Source organism: Dermacentor albipictus, chromosome 9 (assembly GCF_038994185.2).
Source record: "Dermacentor albipictus isolate Rhodes 1998 colony chromosome 9, USDA_Dalb.pri_finalv2, whole genome shotgun sequence".
In the NCBI taxonomy this organism is placed as follows: Eukaryota; Metazoa; Arthropoda; class Arachnida; order Ixodida; family Ixodidae; genus Dermacentor; species Dermacentor albipictus.
In genome coordinates, this window is record NC_091829.1 from 121,347,226 (window position 1) to 121,364,893 (window position 17,668).

The 17,668-nt window shown below is 46.3% G+C and overlaps 1 protein-coding gene across 1 annotated transcript in view; it reads right to left on the reverse strand.

Annotated features, from left to right (window-relative positions):
• Window positions 1-17,668, reverse strand: part of LOC135912598 (WASH complex subunit 2-like) — a 278,899-nt gene that overhangs the window by 168,843 nt on the left and 92,388 nt on the right. Inside the window, exons 9-10 of the mRNA XM_065445097.2 lie at window positions 16,683-16,840; window positions 9,174-9,219 (exon numbers count right to left, since the gene is read on the reverse strand). Of these exons, the coding sequence (XP_065301169.2) occupies window positions 9,174-9,219; window positions 16,683-16,840 (204 nt within the window). The remainder of the gene's footprint in view (window positions 1-9,173; window positions 9,220-16,682; window positions 16,841-17,668) is intronic.

The window sequence follows — 17,668 nt, forward strand, 5'->3', positions numbered from 1 at the left end:
ACAAGAAAGGGGTACAAATCTCTGATTTTCGATGCATTGTGGAGCTCTCGTTTTGCCTGGAGGATGATAATTCAAGGCCAAATCACTGCTTTTGGGCAATGAAAAACCACTACCTTTCCGAAGCGGCAAGCTGCTTTGATGTTAGATGTTTTTTAAGGGTTGGCATGCCACGGCAGGCTGCACCAAACCTCAGCATGCACACTGTGACCCGTGGCACCCGCAGCCAGGTGCTATGTCTTGACAAGTCAAAGTCGGGGTGCACCGATGTAGCTAAAGCATGGAGTGTAACAATGTACACTTCTGACTTCACGTCTTGTACAATAGTCAGATTGGCAGCCCTTTTTCATGTTGGCCATTCTTAGCCATTTTTTTCGCCATTTTTCACGTCTTGCTAACCAAGCTGGTCCTCTCTACCCAATTTCACTATCAATCAGAGACCGGACAGATGTGCCCTGAGAAACTAGGTATGCTGGGTTTTCTTTTCCAGAACAGTGGTTCTTCATTAAAACTTCTTTCTGGGCGAGTTGGTGCACACTTGATTTGAAAACTATAACAGTGCAAACACATGCAACCACAAAGGAACAAGGACGAGACACAAGCGCTGTTGTGGTTCCACTGTGAAGAGTCGGCAATATCTTGAATTTCTGAGATCCTATTTCTGACAAACTGTTGCCATCTTGTAGTGACACCTCGGATCCAACCAAGAGCCACTGTTTCATCAGTCCAAAAATAGCATTTCGAAGAAGGGATTTCCAGTGTGACAGCTATAAACTTCGCAAATCGGGCACCCACAATAAGCTCGAGCCATGGAAGTGAAAGCTGTTTAAGTGGACCTACTCATGCTTTTGCCATGAGAATCTTTACAGATGCTTTACAGGTAAGCCACAGTACCACAGGCTGCGTTGCTTGCGTTCGTAAAAACATCGAGATCATATGAATGCAAGTCACTAGTTAGTAAACAAACAGTGCTGGGCACTGAAAGAGTTAATATCGGGGACTTCTTTGCACCACGTATTCCCCTCGTGGACAAGTTCTGTTGGAATCTCACTACCTCAATCATGTTCCATTTGGCAAAAGCACTGGAAGAGGATCTTGGCACAGATCAGAAATGGAGCTGCAAGACCTAGAGGGTCGAACATACGAGCAGAGGTCTGCAAGGTGAACAGTTTCATTGAGTGAGCTCCTTGCAAACACTTAATAACCAGATCGATGTTCAAACTTAGGTTGAACTAATGTTTGACATTTGATGGCGCAAGGGCCAGGCATGGCCAAAGAGCGCCATGCCTGTGGTAATAAGTTCGCAGTGTAGTTTTGAGTTCTATGAGTTGATGTGACGTGGCTGTAAAGGGGCCTTAAAATGGTTGCTCTAAAGTGCGTAAAGTCTATGTGTAATAAGATTATGGCTATGACACATGACGTGTACTATGAGCATTAAGGTGCATTGCGAAAGAATGATACAATATACAGAATATGTCAGATGCTAAAGTTGACTAGAGCACCACTGCCTCGTTAGAGCCCTTGAGACACAAGGGCCTGGAGGCATGTGCTATACAACACTGCTATCCTCTGAAGAGAGGAAGCACTACGAATATATGGGACTAATAACATGCAGGACAACATCATTTAAGAAACCAAGCACTGCTTTTGTATTAAAAAGTGGTTCTTTGCCAATAAACATAGCCGGGTGAAGTGGGACACAATAGTGGTATGCCAGAGGAAAAAGTTTCTTTCTCTCAGCTTCAGCTTCCCGACACTCCAGTAAGATGTGGAGGACGGTCAGCCTCTCTCCGCATCTACCACAGCTTGGAGGTTCATTACCAGTAAGTGAAAAATTATGGGTGCCAAATGTGTGTCCTATTCTGACTTTGTTGTGTGACCTTGTTGCAGAGGGCCAGAAACCTAACCGCGGTTTGATTATGTGCAGCTTATTGTTTGTTTTCATGTCCCACAAACGTTGCCAGTGGTTCCGCAGTTTCCTTCGTAAGAGAGGCTTCAGACCTGTAGCAGGAACCACGGCGCTAAGAGCAGCTTGTGATGTAATTGATGTGGCCATTTGGTCTGCAAGAAGATTACCCTCGATGCCTCTATGGGCAGGTACCCAGCATATACTGATATGCTGGTTTGATATGTACAGTCACGGACAGAATAAAATGGACCACAGTATCTCTGAAAACATTCAATTCCCGAGCAGCCTGTAGCAGTAACCAGTAAAACTGCCCACGACAATGTTGTTAGCATATTCTAGTCGAGGTCCAAAATGCAAATACCAGATTGCGTTGCGAGGTTGCGGAGATATTCAGCTTTTTCTTAGATTTCATGGTTCGTAATATTCTCTCCGCGACTGTACGTTCTACACAGAACGGAGTAGAGCTCAATAAGTACAGGGCTTTTGTGTCTACAGAGTGACTTCACGGCTTTTACGACGCTTAGGGAGCCTATAAATATCACTGTTTTTCGAAGTTTTGATTTCGTTATATGCTTCACTACCGACAATAGTGCATGAGCTTCCGCCGTAAATATACTTGTTTCCGGGTGCAGTGCGCCAGATTCCGAGAAAGATGGGCTGATAGCTGCATAAGAAACCCCTGTATGTGACTTCGAAGCATCTGTGTAAAACTTTGTGCAAGAGTACTTATACTGGAGTTCTAGAAAATGCATTTTGATATGTGCCTCTGGCACATGTTTCATGACATCCACAAACGACATATCAAAGTCCATGAGCTGGTACTGCCATGGCGGTAACACTTTCGCTTGAGTCATAGGACGATACTCAAGAACTGGAACAACCATTTGTTCAATGAGGTTCCTCACACGCAAAGAAAATGGCTTCTTCACTGCAGGTCCATTATGGAAGAGTGAGCAGCAGTGATATCGTTTGGTTGGATAACAAGGATGTTCAGTGTTTGCTTGTACTCCCAGAAAATATGTAAAACTGCTATATGACCGTTGCAGATGAAGTGACCACTGATTTGACTATGTAGAGGCTGTGGATTGGGCTTGTCCTGAAAGCACCGGTCGAGAGATGGGTACCTAGATGGTGGACGGGGTCTAGGATTTTTGAAGCACTTGGTGTTGCAGAATTACAAATTATTGCTCCATAATCAAGGCAGGGGCAGACAAGATTATTATATAAGTTCAGATGGCACTTTCGATCACTACCTCATGTAGTGTGCAACAGAAGCTTGAGAAGGTTCATTGTTTTCAGATATGCTATTTTCAGATTTTGAACATGGGGAATAAATGTGAGCTTTGAGTCCAAAGTGATTCCCAGGAATTTATGTTGGCTGCTCACAGAAAGTTGGTCTCCCTTGATCGTAATACTAGGCAGTGGTGCTACCCCTCTCTTGCTTGAGAAGAGTACGCAGGTACTTTTTTGGGTGTTTATTTCGAAAGCGTTCTCATCCGCCCATTTGGACAATTTGTTTATCCCAAGCTGCACTTGTCGTTCGCAGATAGCAATGTTGCATGATTTGAAACTTACTTGTACATCATCGACATAAACGGAATAAAACATTGTGCGTAGAACGACTGTATGCAGGCTGTTCAATTTTACAATAAACAGTGTGCAACTAAGTACGCCCCCTTGTGGAACAACACTTTTTTGGGTGAATGATTTAGATAAAGCATTGCCTACATTTACGCGAAAAGTGCGGTTAGACAGATAGCTTTCAAGTGTGTTCAGCATGTTCCCACGGACGCCCATTGCGGAAAGATCGTGAAGGATCTCGAATTGCCATGTTGTGTCGTACGCTGAAATGCTGAAAGTAAAAATTGCTTATGAATGAATGCATCTCTAATGTTTGCCTCAAGGCAGACAAGATGGTCTATTGTCGACCTTTCCTCTCGGAAATCACAGTGAAGGGGTTTAGTTTGTTGTTACTTTCTAGAAAGCTGATTGAGCGCCGGTTCACCATTTTTTCGAAAATTTTGCACAGGCAGCTGCTGGCTAAGGCCGGGTCTTTCCCTTGTTTAAGTACAGGGATGACTATAGCTTTTTTCCAGGAAGATGGAATATAGCCCGCCGCCGACATGGTATTGAAAAGAGATAGGAGTGTTTCCAGTGTTTCAGGGTGTAGGCGCGTAATCATTTCGTATATGATGCCACCCAGCGCCGAGTTGTTGCAAGAAGTGAGAGCCACCTTAAGTTCTGCCAAAGTAAATGGGCAATTGTAAACATCACTCGATGACCCTTTGCGGTTTAGGGGATGCCGCTCCTCACATCCTTTGAGTCTGAGAAATGTTTCTGTATTGTGCGATGCACTCGAGACATATTGAGAGTGTTCACCAAGAGAATCTGCCCGATTTTCCAGGCTTTCACCTTCGCTACTTACTAACGGTCGGGGGTGTGACTCCCAACCTATTAACTTATTTACCCTATTCAATACTCTTGTTTCATCAGTGTACGAATTTATACTAGAGATGTACCTATCCCAACTTTTTCTCGTTTCACGTTGATGTGTTCTCCAGCCTTGTGACCCGACTTGTTTGAAATTAATAAGGTTTTTGGCAGTTGGACAATTTCGAGGCAATCTCCAGGCTTTATTTTGATTTTGTCGTGCTTTCCGAGATTCGTCGTTCCACCATGGGATGCGACGGTTACACTTGCCAGTCCATTGGTTTGCTTGATACATTTAGTTGCAGCATCAATAATAAAGCCGGGTGGATATGCCACAGCGTTGTCAACATTAAAACCAGGAATGTTATCTCCCCCTACATACGTCAGCTCTCGGAACAGTTCCCAGTTGGCTGAGTTCATGTTCCATCGCTGAAAATGTGGCGAGTACCTATCCTGTTTCGTTAGGTTTAAAATAATAGGAAAGTGGTCGTTCCGAAAGGGGTTCTTCAAAACAGTCCACTCAAGATACGGAATTAGTGTACTCAATGCTATACTTAAGTCTCTGGATAAGTACGTGTTATGGGGGGACGCGGGTTTTACATCGCGAAAAATGGCCAAGAAATAGATTTTTTGAAAATCACATTTTCAGTTTTTATAACCCCTTGTCTATCTGATACCCAAATATCATCACTGTAAACCACTTAGAAGTGCTCTAAAAAATTCGTTTTATCAGCCAAGGTGGCGAAAGATCTCGCGGAAATCATGAAATAACAGCGTGTTTCACGCCACAATATCTCCGGAACGGCGCGACCGAGCGCCGCCATCTTGGTCTCGTTGGAAAGCGCATTTCTCCGTCTTCAAATTTGCCGCTTCAGCCATCTCCTCCATACAGAGACAAGCGCACAAAAAGCAAATGATTGAAGGTCGTGCCGGAACCTGCGATTAGGCGCGCCTGCCACGTGACTCCAGCGCGGTTCGCCATTGGTCCGGTGCTCGCGTCGTCTGCTCGGCTCTTTGCACCTCGCGAGTTTGATGTCGCCACTCGCCGTAACCTCGACGTGTCAAAATGGGCGCTACGCGGACATCGCAGTAGCGTGGCCGATCCCTGTGCTTGTGGACGTTTCAGACTCGCGGCTAAGCATTCCGATCATCGGCGACGCGGACTTCGCAACCAAGATTCACGCGCGGAATCCTCGGACATGCGGCTTTCAGCACTCGGTGTTTCGAATTCGTGACAAATTCGTATCGCGCACGCAATCCTCGGAAACGCGGCTAAACATTTCGCGCATAGGGAGTCTCTGACTCGGCGATCATGCACATCGCGCGCGGACTTCTCGGACCGTCACCTAATCATTTTGTGCATCGGCGCCTCCGACTACGCGAATGAGCGCGTCGAGTGTCGACTCCTCAAGCCCGCGACTAGGCATCTCGCGCGTCGGCACCTCGGACTGCGCGATAAAGCACATCGCGCGTCGGCTCCTGGTATCTGCGGCTATGCATTTCGCACATCGGCACTTCGGACTCGCAACCAAGCACATTGCGCGTTCACTCTATTATCATATTGTCACGATAGCTTGTAACAATATCTATCATACCACCCCTTCATAAAGAGAACCTCATCATAAGCTCTGTTCACTAGGCCCCTTGGGCTGGCACACACCTGGCTGCAGAAGTGATTGAGGCATCATACAAAAGTAAAATTCTGGAAAGCACCTAGCAGCTGCATATCTATCACTAGCTCTCTGATCCTAAGTTCCACAGCCACTGTCAGGTGAAGATGACTTGGAAGGCTACTTACACTCAGAGCCTACATTCAGTAACATGGTCAATTCTACCAAATGAAAAAAATGCCTCACTGATTGTAATGGAGACTGCTATCAATCAGACAGCCTGCATGTACAACACTGGAACTATATTCATGCCCACACAGAGTTCTACACTTCGGTTTGAAACCCAGGCAACATGCTCTTTGTAGAGCATGGTGCCTAATAAAGTTTCTTGGGCTAGTTCAGTGGCCAGTGTGCTATTATTTTGAGAGAGTGCAGTCACACATTTAGTATGGCCATTCTTACAAAACATAGAGCTTCAAAATGGTGCCATTTGTATTGCTGTAGATTCACTTCAGCAAAAGCTACATTTGTTTGAAACTTCAAATGCGTTTATTTCAGTTCGATGTTTTTGCACACTGTACTCCGCCTTGCGGGTGTTTTTTCTGGGTTGTCCTTGGCCAAAAATGACAAGGGTGGTATCATTTTATTCGTATTGAAATGATCTGGGCGGTGATGTTATTTTTATTACTCTTACACCGTCATGAAAATTACATTAAGGTATAGTAATCGCAGCTAATTAGAAAAATATGTTCATAATAAATGCAAGATTGTTTTCTTGTTTGCAAAATGCTTCCAGATGAATAAAAATAGCATCACCCCCTACAGTAGGTCTTTAGCAATGGTGTCATGCATTTAGTTTTTGGTTTAGCAAGACGGAATCATCAAAAAGCCCCGTAACGAGTTTGAAATTAATTTCACTTCAGACCTTAATATTTTTTGAACTGCTACAGCTATCAAAAATCTAATTACAGATCTGAAATCAGCACGAAAAGTTACCCCAGACAGTGGAGCTTATTAAAGATTCACCCAAAAATAAGAAAAAAATTTTTAGGACCCACGTCCCCCTTATGTGTCCCACTGTAGTATGGTGGCTCTTTCTTATTAATTATACATGCTCCTGAAGAAAAGAAAAAGTTTTCAATGAGTCGACCTCTTGCGTCGCATCGTGAGTCTCCGCACATCGTGTTATGAGCGTTAAAATCTCCCACGAGTATGTAAAGCTCGGGAAGTTGATCAATGAGGTTATAAAGGTCTGTTTTTTCGAGATGCTGGTTCGGTAGTATATAAATGGAACACACAGTTACTAGTTTATTCAAAAGAATGGCCCGAACTGACACTGCCTCAAGGGGCGTGTTAAGGGTGACGGGTCGGTAAGCGACAGATTTGAGGGCTACTACTGCTACAACGCCAGAGGCGGTAGCCTCGTTGCGGTCATTCCGAAAGATAGAGTAATTACGAAGGAAATTAGTGCTAGTAGGTTTCAGATGTGTCTCTTGAACACACAGCAACTTTGGACTATATTCATGTAGGAGTTCTTTAATATCATCGAAATTGTGGAAGAGACCTCCGACATTCCAGTGTACTATTTGTGTCTCCATTATGGTAAATGTGTTGTGTGCTGTGCGTTTAAGAGACGAGGATTAACTCACAGGTCCTTTGGAGGCGCTGTGAGGTGAGTTGTCTTTTTTGGAGCAGTTAAGAGAGGCTCGCCGCTCCTTAGGCATGGGTGGCGTCATCTTGCTGGTTGTTGTGTCCATTGCCTCCGGAGAAGCGCTGGACACGCGCTCTTGCGAGCACTGGGTTTGACTTGAAGGCCTCGTCTCAGTAGACGAGACCTTTGAGCCCACCGGCTCGGAGATCGATAGTCCCTTCTGGGGTGGCGAAGCAGCTCTAGCTGCAACCGGCGGGAAGCTGGATGGCGTCCCCGCCGGCTCACTGGGTGTGTGGCCGGGCAGCTACCGGAAGGCATTGTGTCGCCGCCCCCTCACGCGTGTTTCTATTTACGCCCAAGCCAAGTGCTCAACCGCTGTACTGCCATGCACTGCTCCCGTCTACCACGTTTCTAGGAACTTTTTCCCTAAAGAGCCATGGCGAGCGCCCTAGATCCTTCTAGGTACTTGGTGGGACTAGGGAGATGTTATGCCTGGGCGCGGAATCTGCTCAGCCAGCTGTCGCTAAGAGAAAATAGGTTTTTCAAAACACGCTGCCTAGGCTATTTCGAAATAAAAGTTCCATGAGGAAGCTGAAGTAACACAGGACGAATTTTTTCAGTCTGGATAAAAGGATAAAGGGATGTGATAAGAAGTTGGTCGTGGTGTGCGAGGCGCTTCGATCTACAATAGCTGGGATTATCGTGGGGCATGGAAGGTTTCTCGCACCATCAGCCACATCATTACTGCAATCAAGCGTCTTTTCCTTCCTCACATCACTGTCTCTTTTACAGTACAACTAATAACAAGGCACAGGTGCCACACACGACACATATTAAACAAACTATCACGCGAAGTCCAGGAACAAACAACAACAACAAAAAAATAAATAAAAGAAATCACGCAGGAACTCCTCTGGGAGTTTGCTTTCAAGCTATAGAAGCTTATCCTGAGTAATAAGAGACACATTCTTGAACCTCGTAACTTAGAGGTGATAACCATGAGTTACAGTTGTTGTAACTTTTGCAAAGATTTGTAAACATACACTGTGCAACACTTCTTACTGGAACATTTGTTGATTTAAATTTCTTGGCGTAGTGCATTTTTCATGCTTGCTCCCCTTGATGCGTGATTGTAGGCAGGAAAGTTTGGCTATTAAATACAGACTAACTACATACAGTGTCAGAGCAAAGATATTAGGCATGTTCACTGCAGTACGCAGATTGACGAAATAAGCAGCCTCTCGTGTGCCTAGCAAAGCCCTGCGAAGTGATGGCTTGTACAATATGATTGTTGCCTTTCAGACCTCGTAAGTGGACGCTATGTAAGCTTCTTAGCATTAAAATTGGACACACATTCCACACATAAAACAGGTCGTGGTTTGTGAACGGTTTATAGTGCTTTTTGAGGCCCCTATCGTGTCGAAATTGAGGCTTTAGGTGCCTGTTTTAGCCACATAAAACCAGACTTAAGGTGGTTAATAATTCAGATTCTAAGTCACGTGTATCGCTTTGTGGCTTAACACTAGAAAGATGCGTTCATTCATGAGCCTTTCTGAAGTCTTAAAATTGTACTCACACATGCTTGGAGGTGTGGAAGTCGAAACATCCCTGAAGAGGTCTCCCTGAAACAAGTAATTCAAAAACCTTTATAACCACAAATTCAACAATCTCATGTGAACGGGCAAAAACGGAAACAAGCATTTACAACCTACATATGTAGCATACAACAAGTGAGCATGGACAGTGGCTAAAGATCTTGAAAAGCGTGATGTGCTTGCCTCATTTCACTGTGGCATGCTTTTTTTTAAAAGAATGCATAGGATGTCAATTAGACTGCTTCACTTGAGCAACAAAATGTACTACAAGTGATAAGTCATACTGCTAAATCTTTGCTGACTCAAGTCTTAAATTATTTGTTCTAAGTAGAAACCCAAGTAACTCAAAAGGGCAACGTGAATTGCAGGATACCGAGGTGGGCGTCAATCTAGCCTTTTAATTTACAGTTAATCTACCCAATATAGCATTTCACACATTTCTCACCGCTGAAACAAAGAGTGCACTTTTCTCAGTGACAAACTTTTCAAGGCTTGTAAAAATTTCCTTCTTCAGTTTATTCAGAAGAAACAACATGAACAGATCAATTTACAGAAGGAAGTCCCAGAGCTGAAAGGACACTGCCCGTCGGAGAATGTATACAAGACAGAACATAGCAAGTGTAATAGAAGCAGAAGTGTCTATAAGCTGTACAGCTGCAATTGGCTGGAGCTATAAGCAGAGAAGAGGTCTAGTACACGATTTGCAAGAAAAGAAAAATTTCAAACTGAGGAGAAAAAAGAAAGGACATAATGCAGTTCATGTAGTATAAACAAATCATTAGGCATTTAAAGAAACTGCTATGCAATTTCTAATAACCCAGTTTTCGGTGTGTTCTATTGCAAAGGCCAATGATCCCCAAGAAGTCCCTGTAGCTTATTTCTCAGAGCATATTTTAATATTTTGGCCAAAGGTAACTTTCTGTTGCTTTTTTTATATGTATGACTTAAACTTCAGCCCATTGAAAACCACTCTAAAGCTTTTTCACCCAATGTGCTCGATGTTTTAAGCGCGAAAACCTCACATTACCTCTTCCCTAAGCAACATACTGCCTTGTAGTAGTGATGGTGAAGAAAGCGGCAAAACTGTGAATGACGAAACTTGCGTGTTATTCGGCATGCCTCTACCCTCAAAAACAAACTACAATGACAGCGCCGAACACAGTTGGCGATTGGCGAAAATCTGATCAGCGGGTCAAGCATTTCGGCTTTTATAGATGAGTCATCAAAGGTTCCAGAGTAATCGCTGGTGCTTGCGTGTTTTCCAGAAAGTACTACACAATTCACGTTGTGCGCACATGAAATCAGATTAACAAGATTCGGTGACAATAGACAGTGCATTGAACCATCTATAACATTCGAGAAACCTCCGGTACATGCAGGCACGTCCTGCAGTGAGCGATAACATTTGTTAGACGGTCAAACACAGCCACCCGATAAAGATAAACAAGTACACGTGTCAATACCCACCTCTTAAAAAAGCATTGTCTCAATGCTACAAACAAACACAAAAGTGAGAACAAAACCATGCATAATAAAGAAAAAACAACAACAAAATAACAAGGAAACCAAGTCCCTAAGTTCGCCAGTGGGCGTAGAAAGGCTTAAGTCGCGCTACGTGAATGACTTCAGGAAGTGAGCAGTGCCGCTGTGACAGTGAAATGATGTCTGGCACGACCTCATAGTCAAGTGCTCCAATGCATCAGATGATCCCGTATGGTCCGAAATAGCGGCGTAACAAGCTTCTCACTAAGTCCTTGTCGGCATGTCGAAGTCCAGGCCTAAACACTGTCACCGTGGGCTGGGGCTCGACGTAGTGTCATCGAAGATTGTAGTGTCAGCTGTCAGTCCTCTGCTCATTCTTGATGCGCATACAGGCGAGCTGTCGGGCTTCTTCGGTGCACTGGAGTTCAGCGGTGACTTCGAAATTGTCTTCGTCAGTGATGTGTGGCAGCATTGTGTTGAGAGTCGTCATCAGGTTCCCTGTAAACCAGCTTGAACAGCGTGATCTGCATTGTTTCTTGCGCCGCCATGTCCTAAGCGAAGCTTACCTATGGCAGGATGGCATCCCACGTCTTGTGTTTGACGTCAACGTACATCGCTAACATGTCGGCGAGTGTCTTGTACAGCCGCTCCGCAAGACCATTCGTCTGTGGGTGATAGGCAGTTGCCCTCCTGTGGCTTGTTTGGCTCTATTGCAAGATGGCTTGGTTGAGCACTGCAGTGAAGGCCGTTCCTCTGTCGGTGATGAGGACTTTCGGGGCACCATGTCGCATCAGGATGTTCTCGACGAAGAACTTGGCAACTTCGGCTGCAATACCTTTAGACAGAGCTTTAATTTCGGCATAGCAGGTAAGGTAGCCGGTAGCCACGGCGATCCCACTTGTTTCCAGACGATGTCTGAAAGGGCCCCAACAAATCCATCCTGATCTGCTGAAATGGCCTGCAGGGAGGCTCGATCGGCTGGTAGTAATCCCGCTATTCAGTGATGTCTTGCATCACTGGAAGCCTCGACATGTCTTGACATAATGGGCGACATCGGCAGTCAGGTGCGGCCAATAGTACTTCTCCTGAATTCTTGTGAGCATACGGGAAAATCTGAGGTGCCTGGCTGTCTTATCATCGTGCAGGGCACGCAGAACTTCTGACCTAAGTGCTGCAGTCACAACAATAAGGTAGTTTGCGCAAGCTGGCAAAAAGTTCTTCACCAGTACATCATTTTGTAAGAAAAACGAAGACAATACGTGCCTAAATACTCTTGGGACAAAGTCAGTCTTGCTTTGCAAGTACTCAGCAAGGCTTCTGAGCTCCGGGTCCACTCGCAGCTGCTTGACACAGTCGTCTGCACTTACTGCACCTGAAAAGGCCTTGGTCTTGTCTTGGTCATGTTGGGGTGGCAGGTCCATGGGAGCGCAAGACAGGCAGTCGGCATAAGAGTGTTTTTGTCCGGACTTTTAGACTACTGTGATGCCATATTCTTGCAGTCTGAGGCATCACCTCACCAGGCATCCTGAAAGGTCCTTTAAATTCACTAGCCAACACAATGCGTGACGGCCGCTGACTACTTTGAACAGACTGCTGTATAGGCAAGGGCGGAATTCCTTTTCAGTCGTACAGTAAAACCTTTTTAAACCGCACCCACTTAAACAGTAGTTTCATTTTAAAAGTAGTAAAGTCAAATCCCCAACTCAGCAGCCATTGAACATAATATGTTTTGTATCCGCATAAACTGTACCAGCTTATTGCGCACGTATCGGTTAACATGTAGTGTTTCCAATTTTCGTTGCGCAAACACGGTGGTGCTTCATCTCCATTGGGCGGCCCGGCAGAACAACAAGTCTCAGATATCTGAACAACGGCCTCCAAGCGCCCTGTGCATTTGTGCGTGAAGCCACATCAACATCAACATCATTTTGCCGTCGTCCCAGAGAGCGTTGTGTAAGCGAGGACTCGTGTCATGCCGAAGCTTGGATAGAAAAAACTCCGGGTGCTCAGCATAGAAGAAAAAGGAGATATTTGTGCTGTCGAACGTGACTTGAAGAAGTCGGCGCTGGCATGTGACATAGGTCTACTGTTGACTACGGTGTGTGGCATTTGGAATGTGAAGAAGTTGCTCGGCAGCGCTGCTGCGACCGTGAAGAGATGTCGGCTGCGAGGTTCGACTTTTCACCATTGTTGCCCCTTTTGCTGAAGTGTTGGCTAGCGACAGTGATAAGGATGACACGGAAAGCGACAGCACAGGCTACACGTTGCGTCAGCCTCACGAATGCAATCATCGCGACGAGAACAGCACCGTGCAATGAAAAGGTGCCCCGCAACTTCTGGAACGCTACCATGCCTGCGCACGAAGAATATGCTACACTAATGAACAATCTGCAATGTGAGTGTTTGCCAAGAAGAGGGGGCTGGTTGAAGAGCTGGCTCGCAGCTTCAGTAAGTTCAGTGAGGCCGCTGTCATCGCTGCTAGGCCGCCGCAGCATCAAACGAAAATAACACTATTGTCGCCTGAAGTAAATAAATACTGCATGTTTTCCCCCTTTCATCACACTCTCTCTTCCGTTTTTGATAGGTAAGTGGGCGATCTTATGCTATTTCGGTTAAGCAGTACTACCGTTTAGTATGTACTTTTTCCGAGCTCCGGCCAACTCCAGTTTAACGAGGTTTCACTGTAGAATAATTGCCTCCTTCTTTTGACAGCAACCGGCTAGCGTAAGCTATCGCCAGTTCAAGTCCGCCTATCCTCTGGACTAGGACGGCATCGAGGCCTAGGCTAATGGCGGTGTGGATTTCTGTATTGGAGTCTTTGTCAAAGTGCACAAGTGCTGGTGAGAACTACATCTGTGGAGCATACCATCCTGTATTCAACGGCATTGTGGAGAGGCTACATTGACCTTTGAAAGCTGCACTCGCTGCTCAGCCTCAAGCAAAGGATTGGGTATGGCACCTTCCAATTGTGCTGCTCGACCTTTGGTCAACACACCGACCAGAACTCGCTTGCTCTGTAGCTGAGATGGTTAACGGCTGCACCCTCCATTTGCCCAGTGACCTCGTCAACCCCGCATATGCCGACTGTTTCGAATTCATCTTCTTTTATTCAGCATCTATGCATTTTCATGCACAACATGCGTCGATAGCCAACCTCTTCTCCCACAAACAAGCGCATTTTCCTACCCTCAAACTTGTAAACATCGTCCCACATTTTTGTCCGTGTTGACACGCCTCGTTCTTCTCTTCAGCCCCGCTACGACGGTCCTTTTCCAGTTATCAAATGGTCTGAACTACATTTCAGGAACCTGCGCAATGGGTGTAAAGACACAGTGGCTATCGCAAGGATCAAACCAGCTCCTATTATCAACACTTCCATTTGACCGCCTCTTCAAGTGACCACGACCACTTGTTCGCAGGGGGAACCCATCTGTGGCAAGCTTTTCTTCTTCCTCTGGTGCAACACTGTATTTAGACATGAGCGAGTAGTGGGGCATGGCTTAGATGAGGAAGAGGAGTTGGACGATGGAGTAGATCAAGTGAAGGAACGTACAAATAAAAACCCATGCTCTTATGTGGTTCCACAATGTATTATGATTTTTCTTTTTCAATTAGTAGACTTGCAGGTTCCCTCCAGACAGCCATGCCCTCGTTGCAGTGCCTACACATGGACCAACCAAAGAGGAGGTAGTGAATGAAGCCCTGCTGACTTTAGAAAAACATGGCCATATACAGTCGACTCCCGTTAATACGAAGTTCACAGGGACCGCAAAAAACTTCGAATTAAACGAACTTCCAATTAAGCACAAAACAAAAAACAGCACTTTATTTGTGGCCAAATCGAGTATTTTCTCTAAGAGAAATAGTCGGTCATCTTGCCTTGCTTCTTCTTGCCGAATCGCGCTGCTGAAAGCAAGTTCTGCAGGCTGTAGATGTGGCAGAACGCTTCTTCCGCGTTACCTTCAGCGGCAAAGAAGCGCTCCGCGAGAGCAAGGCCCGCAGCTACATCGGCAGCCTTAGGTTGCGGCTCGCCTTCAGCGTCATCGTCGCTTTCCTGGGTCGCTTCCTGGGGCCGAATAATCTCTACAATTTCGCTATCCGTCAGCGCACTGCACGTTTCGACCGCCTTGTCTACGGTGACGTAATCTTCAAAATTGACGTCCCCGAGAGCATCACCAAAATCAGTGCCCTCAAGCTCGCTTGTTGATGCTTCCTCCACTGAAATTTCAGAGGCATCCTCCAAATAAGACGCCACAAAACCGCAAGCCCTGAAGCAGTTTGCGATTGTTTCTTGCTTCACACGATCCCCTGCTCGCGCCAACATGTGGATGGCACTAAGCAGGCTCACCTCGTACTTTGTGGAGCTATCCATACACAAAATCATGCGCTCGAGGAGGTGCCGCCTATACAGGACTAACATTCTTGATGATGCCTTGGTCCATTGGCTGCAAAACAGCCGTTGTGTTTGCAGGAAAAAATGCGAGGCGTATTGCACTCAAGGCTGGCACATTCACGTGAGCACTGCAGTGATCGACAAGGAACAACACCTTGCGGTTCGAAGCAGCAAACTTGCGGTCCAATTCACTTATCCAGCTCTTGAAGATTTCGGCCATCATCCATGCTTTTTTGTTCGCCTCATAGTCCACAGGCAGCGTCTTCACGCCTTTAAAACATCTCGGCTTCGCGGCTTTCCCGATCACAAGTAACCGACATCGTTCCGTGCCAGTCATGTTTGCCGCGATCAGCACCGACACTCTCTCCTTGCTGCGTTTGCCCCCAGCACAGTCGTCGTCCTTGAATGTCAGGGTCTTCTCTGGTAGAAGCCGATAGAAGAGTGCAGTCTCATCTGCATTGAAGATGTCTTCCGGTCTGTATTCGGTGAGATATTCACGCAGCTTTCCGTCCTTCCACATGGCGCATGTTTCCTGGTTAACGGACGCCTTTTCACCACACACGCTCTTGAAAACCAGGTCATGGTGATCTTTAAAGCGCTTCAGCCATCCATCTGACGAAACGAAGTCATCAATCCCCAACATTGCTGCAAGCGTTCGGGCTTTCATCGCAACGATGTCTCCGCTGAGAGGAAGTTTGTTGCTCCTGGCCTCCCTAATCCAAACCAGCAGAGCCTTCTCCAACTCTGGGTAAGCGCCGGTGCGCATTAGCTTCCGAGAAGTCTTGAACTTGTCGTTCTCAAATGCATCCATTATTGTGCGCTTGTTCTTCATGTAGTTTGAGAGCGTGTTCGGCTTGATCCCGTACTTCCGCGCTATGTCTTGTTTGGCGGCACCTCCCTTCTCAACTTCCTTCAAAACCTCGACTTTCGTTGCCAGGTCGAGCGTGCGATAAGAGCCACGGTTTGCCATGGGTATAAACTGCACGACTAGGTACAGTCAATTCCAAATCACCCGTGGAACAACCTGGCCTACGAGCTTCCCACACAAAGGCGCTCGACCAACACACGCCTCGACATACGCTTCGCACACTGCAAGACTAATCTCGCACAATCTCGCACAATCTCGCCACTGCCAGTATGCAGTGCTGCGTGCACTTATGGCACCCGCGTGGCCCCCGGCGGGAGCCACTTCGCCTCCTGCTGGAGTTGATCGCGGAGGTCACGGCAGCCGTAACAATGAATAATCGCGCCGCTCCAAGAAGGATGGCATTGCGGGCGGCTGCGGTGGCGACGACACCAACGCGGAGCACGGAACTGTTGCAACACTTGAAAAATTGCACATTCTACCAAAGAATGACGGTCACCTCGAGGATCCCGGCTGAAAATTAACTTCCAATTAAACAATATTACTGGATGAGGACTTCGAATTATCGAGCGATTTCTTCTATAGGATTACATGCAAAACTGACGGGAGCAGCACTTCACTTCTAATTAACCGAAAATTCCAATTAAGCGGCTTCGAATTATCAGGAGTCGACTGTATATATATGTCAGCATGAAGGACGTACCGAACATACACATGTCACAAGAAAAATATGCCCGAGTACATACACACCTCTTCATCGTCGTCATCAAAGAGCTTTCCATCACCAGAGAAGAGGCCACTTTTCCGTGCAAATGGTGACTCACTCTCCTCTTCTGCATTTTGCTCATCATTTGTCTGCTGCCTGTCCACTGCATTCTGTATCTTGACCTTTTCCTCTGAGAGCTCAGCTGCAAAAAAGACGAAGCACAATTCAGTGAAGCAGGTGGCGCAGAGAAATCAGCTGCAATAGCCAAGCCTCGACTACGAAAAAATGAGCCTATTCTCAAGTTGCAGATGGGAAGGGTGGCCACTAGGTGGTTTCACCAACTGCTTTAGCGCGAGGGTTGCAATGTGGGCTCGTTGGTAATGCATCTTCAAGGGGTGTACAGTAGCGCAATTAAAAGACAAGACAAAAGAAGACACACAGGGTCACACACAGTGCTGTGCGTGTCCCTGTGTGTCTTCTTTTGTCCTGTCTTTTAATCGCGTTACCGTACACCCCTTGAAGATACTTTAGCAAGCCGACTCTGTACCACCCAACAAAGGACTCACACACATCTCGTACACAGCAGTACTCATATATAATACGTTTCAGTCACATGGTGAGCTGGATGGCTGTGGCATGGCTGATCTCTCCTCAGCGATGCCAGCTATAACTTCCCAATAAAAAATATCCGAGGACACCTAAGCACTTCTAATCGATGTGGATTCAAAAGCATTCACACTCATTCCAATTGAACGCTGCTGAGTGGTCCTCCGAGTCTAGCGCTGCAAGTAATGTACCATAGCGGTACTTGCTGTCAAATCCAGAAAGCAGCAGCAGCCTGCAGTGCCAATGCCACATTCCACTGATGTCCGGCCCGATGAGAGACCTAGGAAGCAGAAGCGGCCACCAAGGCCGGCAAGTGCGCGCTGCAGCTAAGCCCAGTGCAGGTGAGAGAGAGGTACGGACAGCGTGCCAGCTTCTGAGAGTGAAAGTAAGCGGGGAATCGAGGCACTGCGGCAGTGCCCTCTCC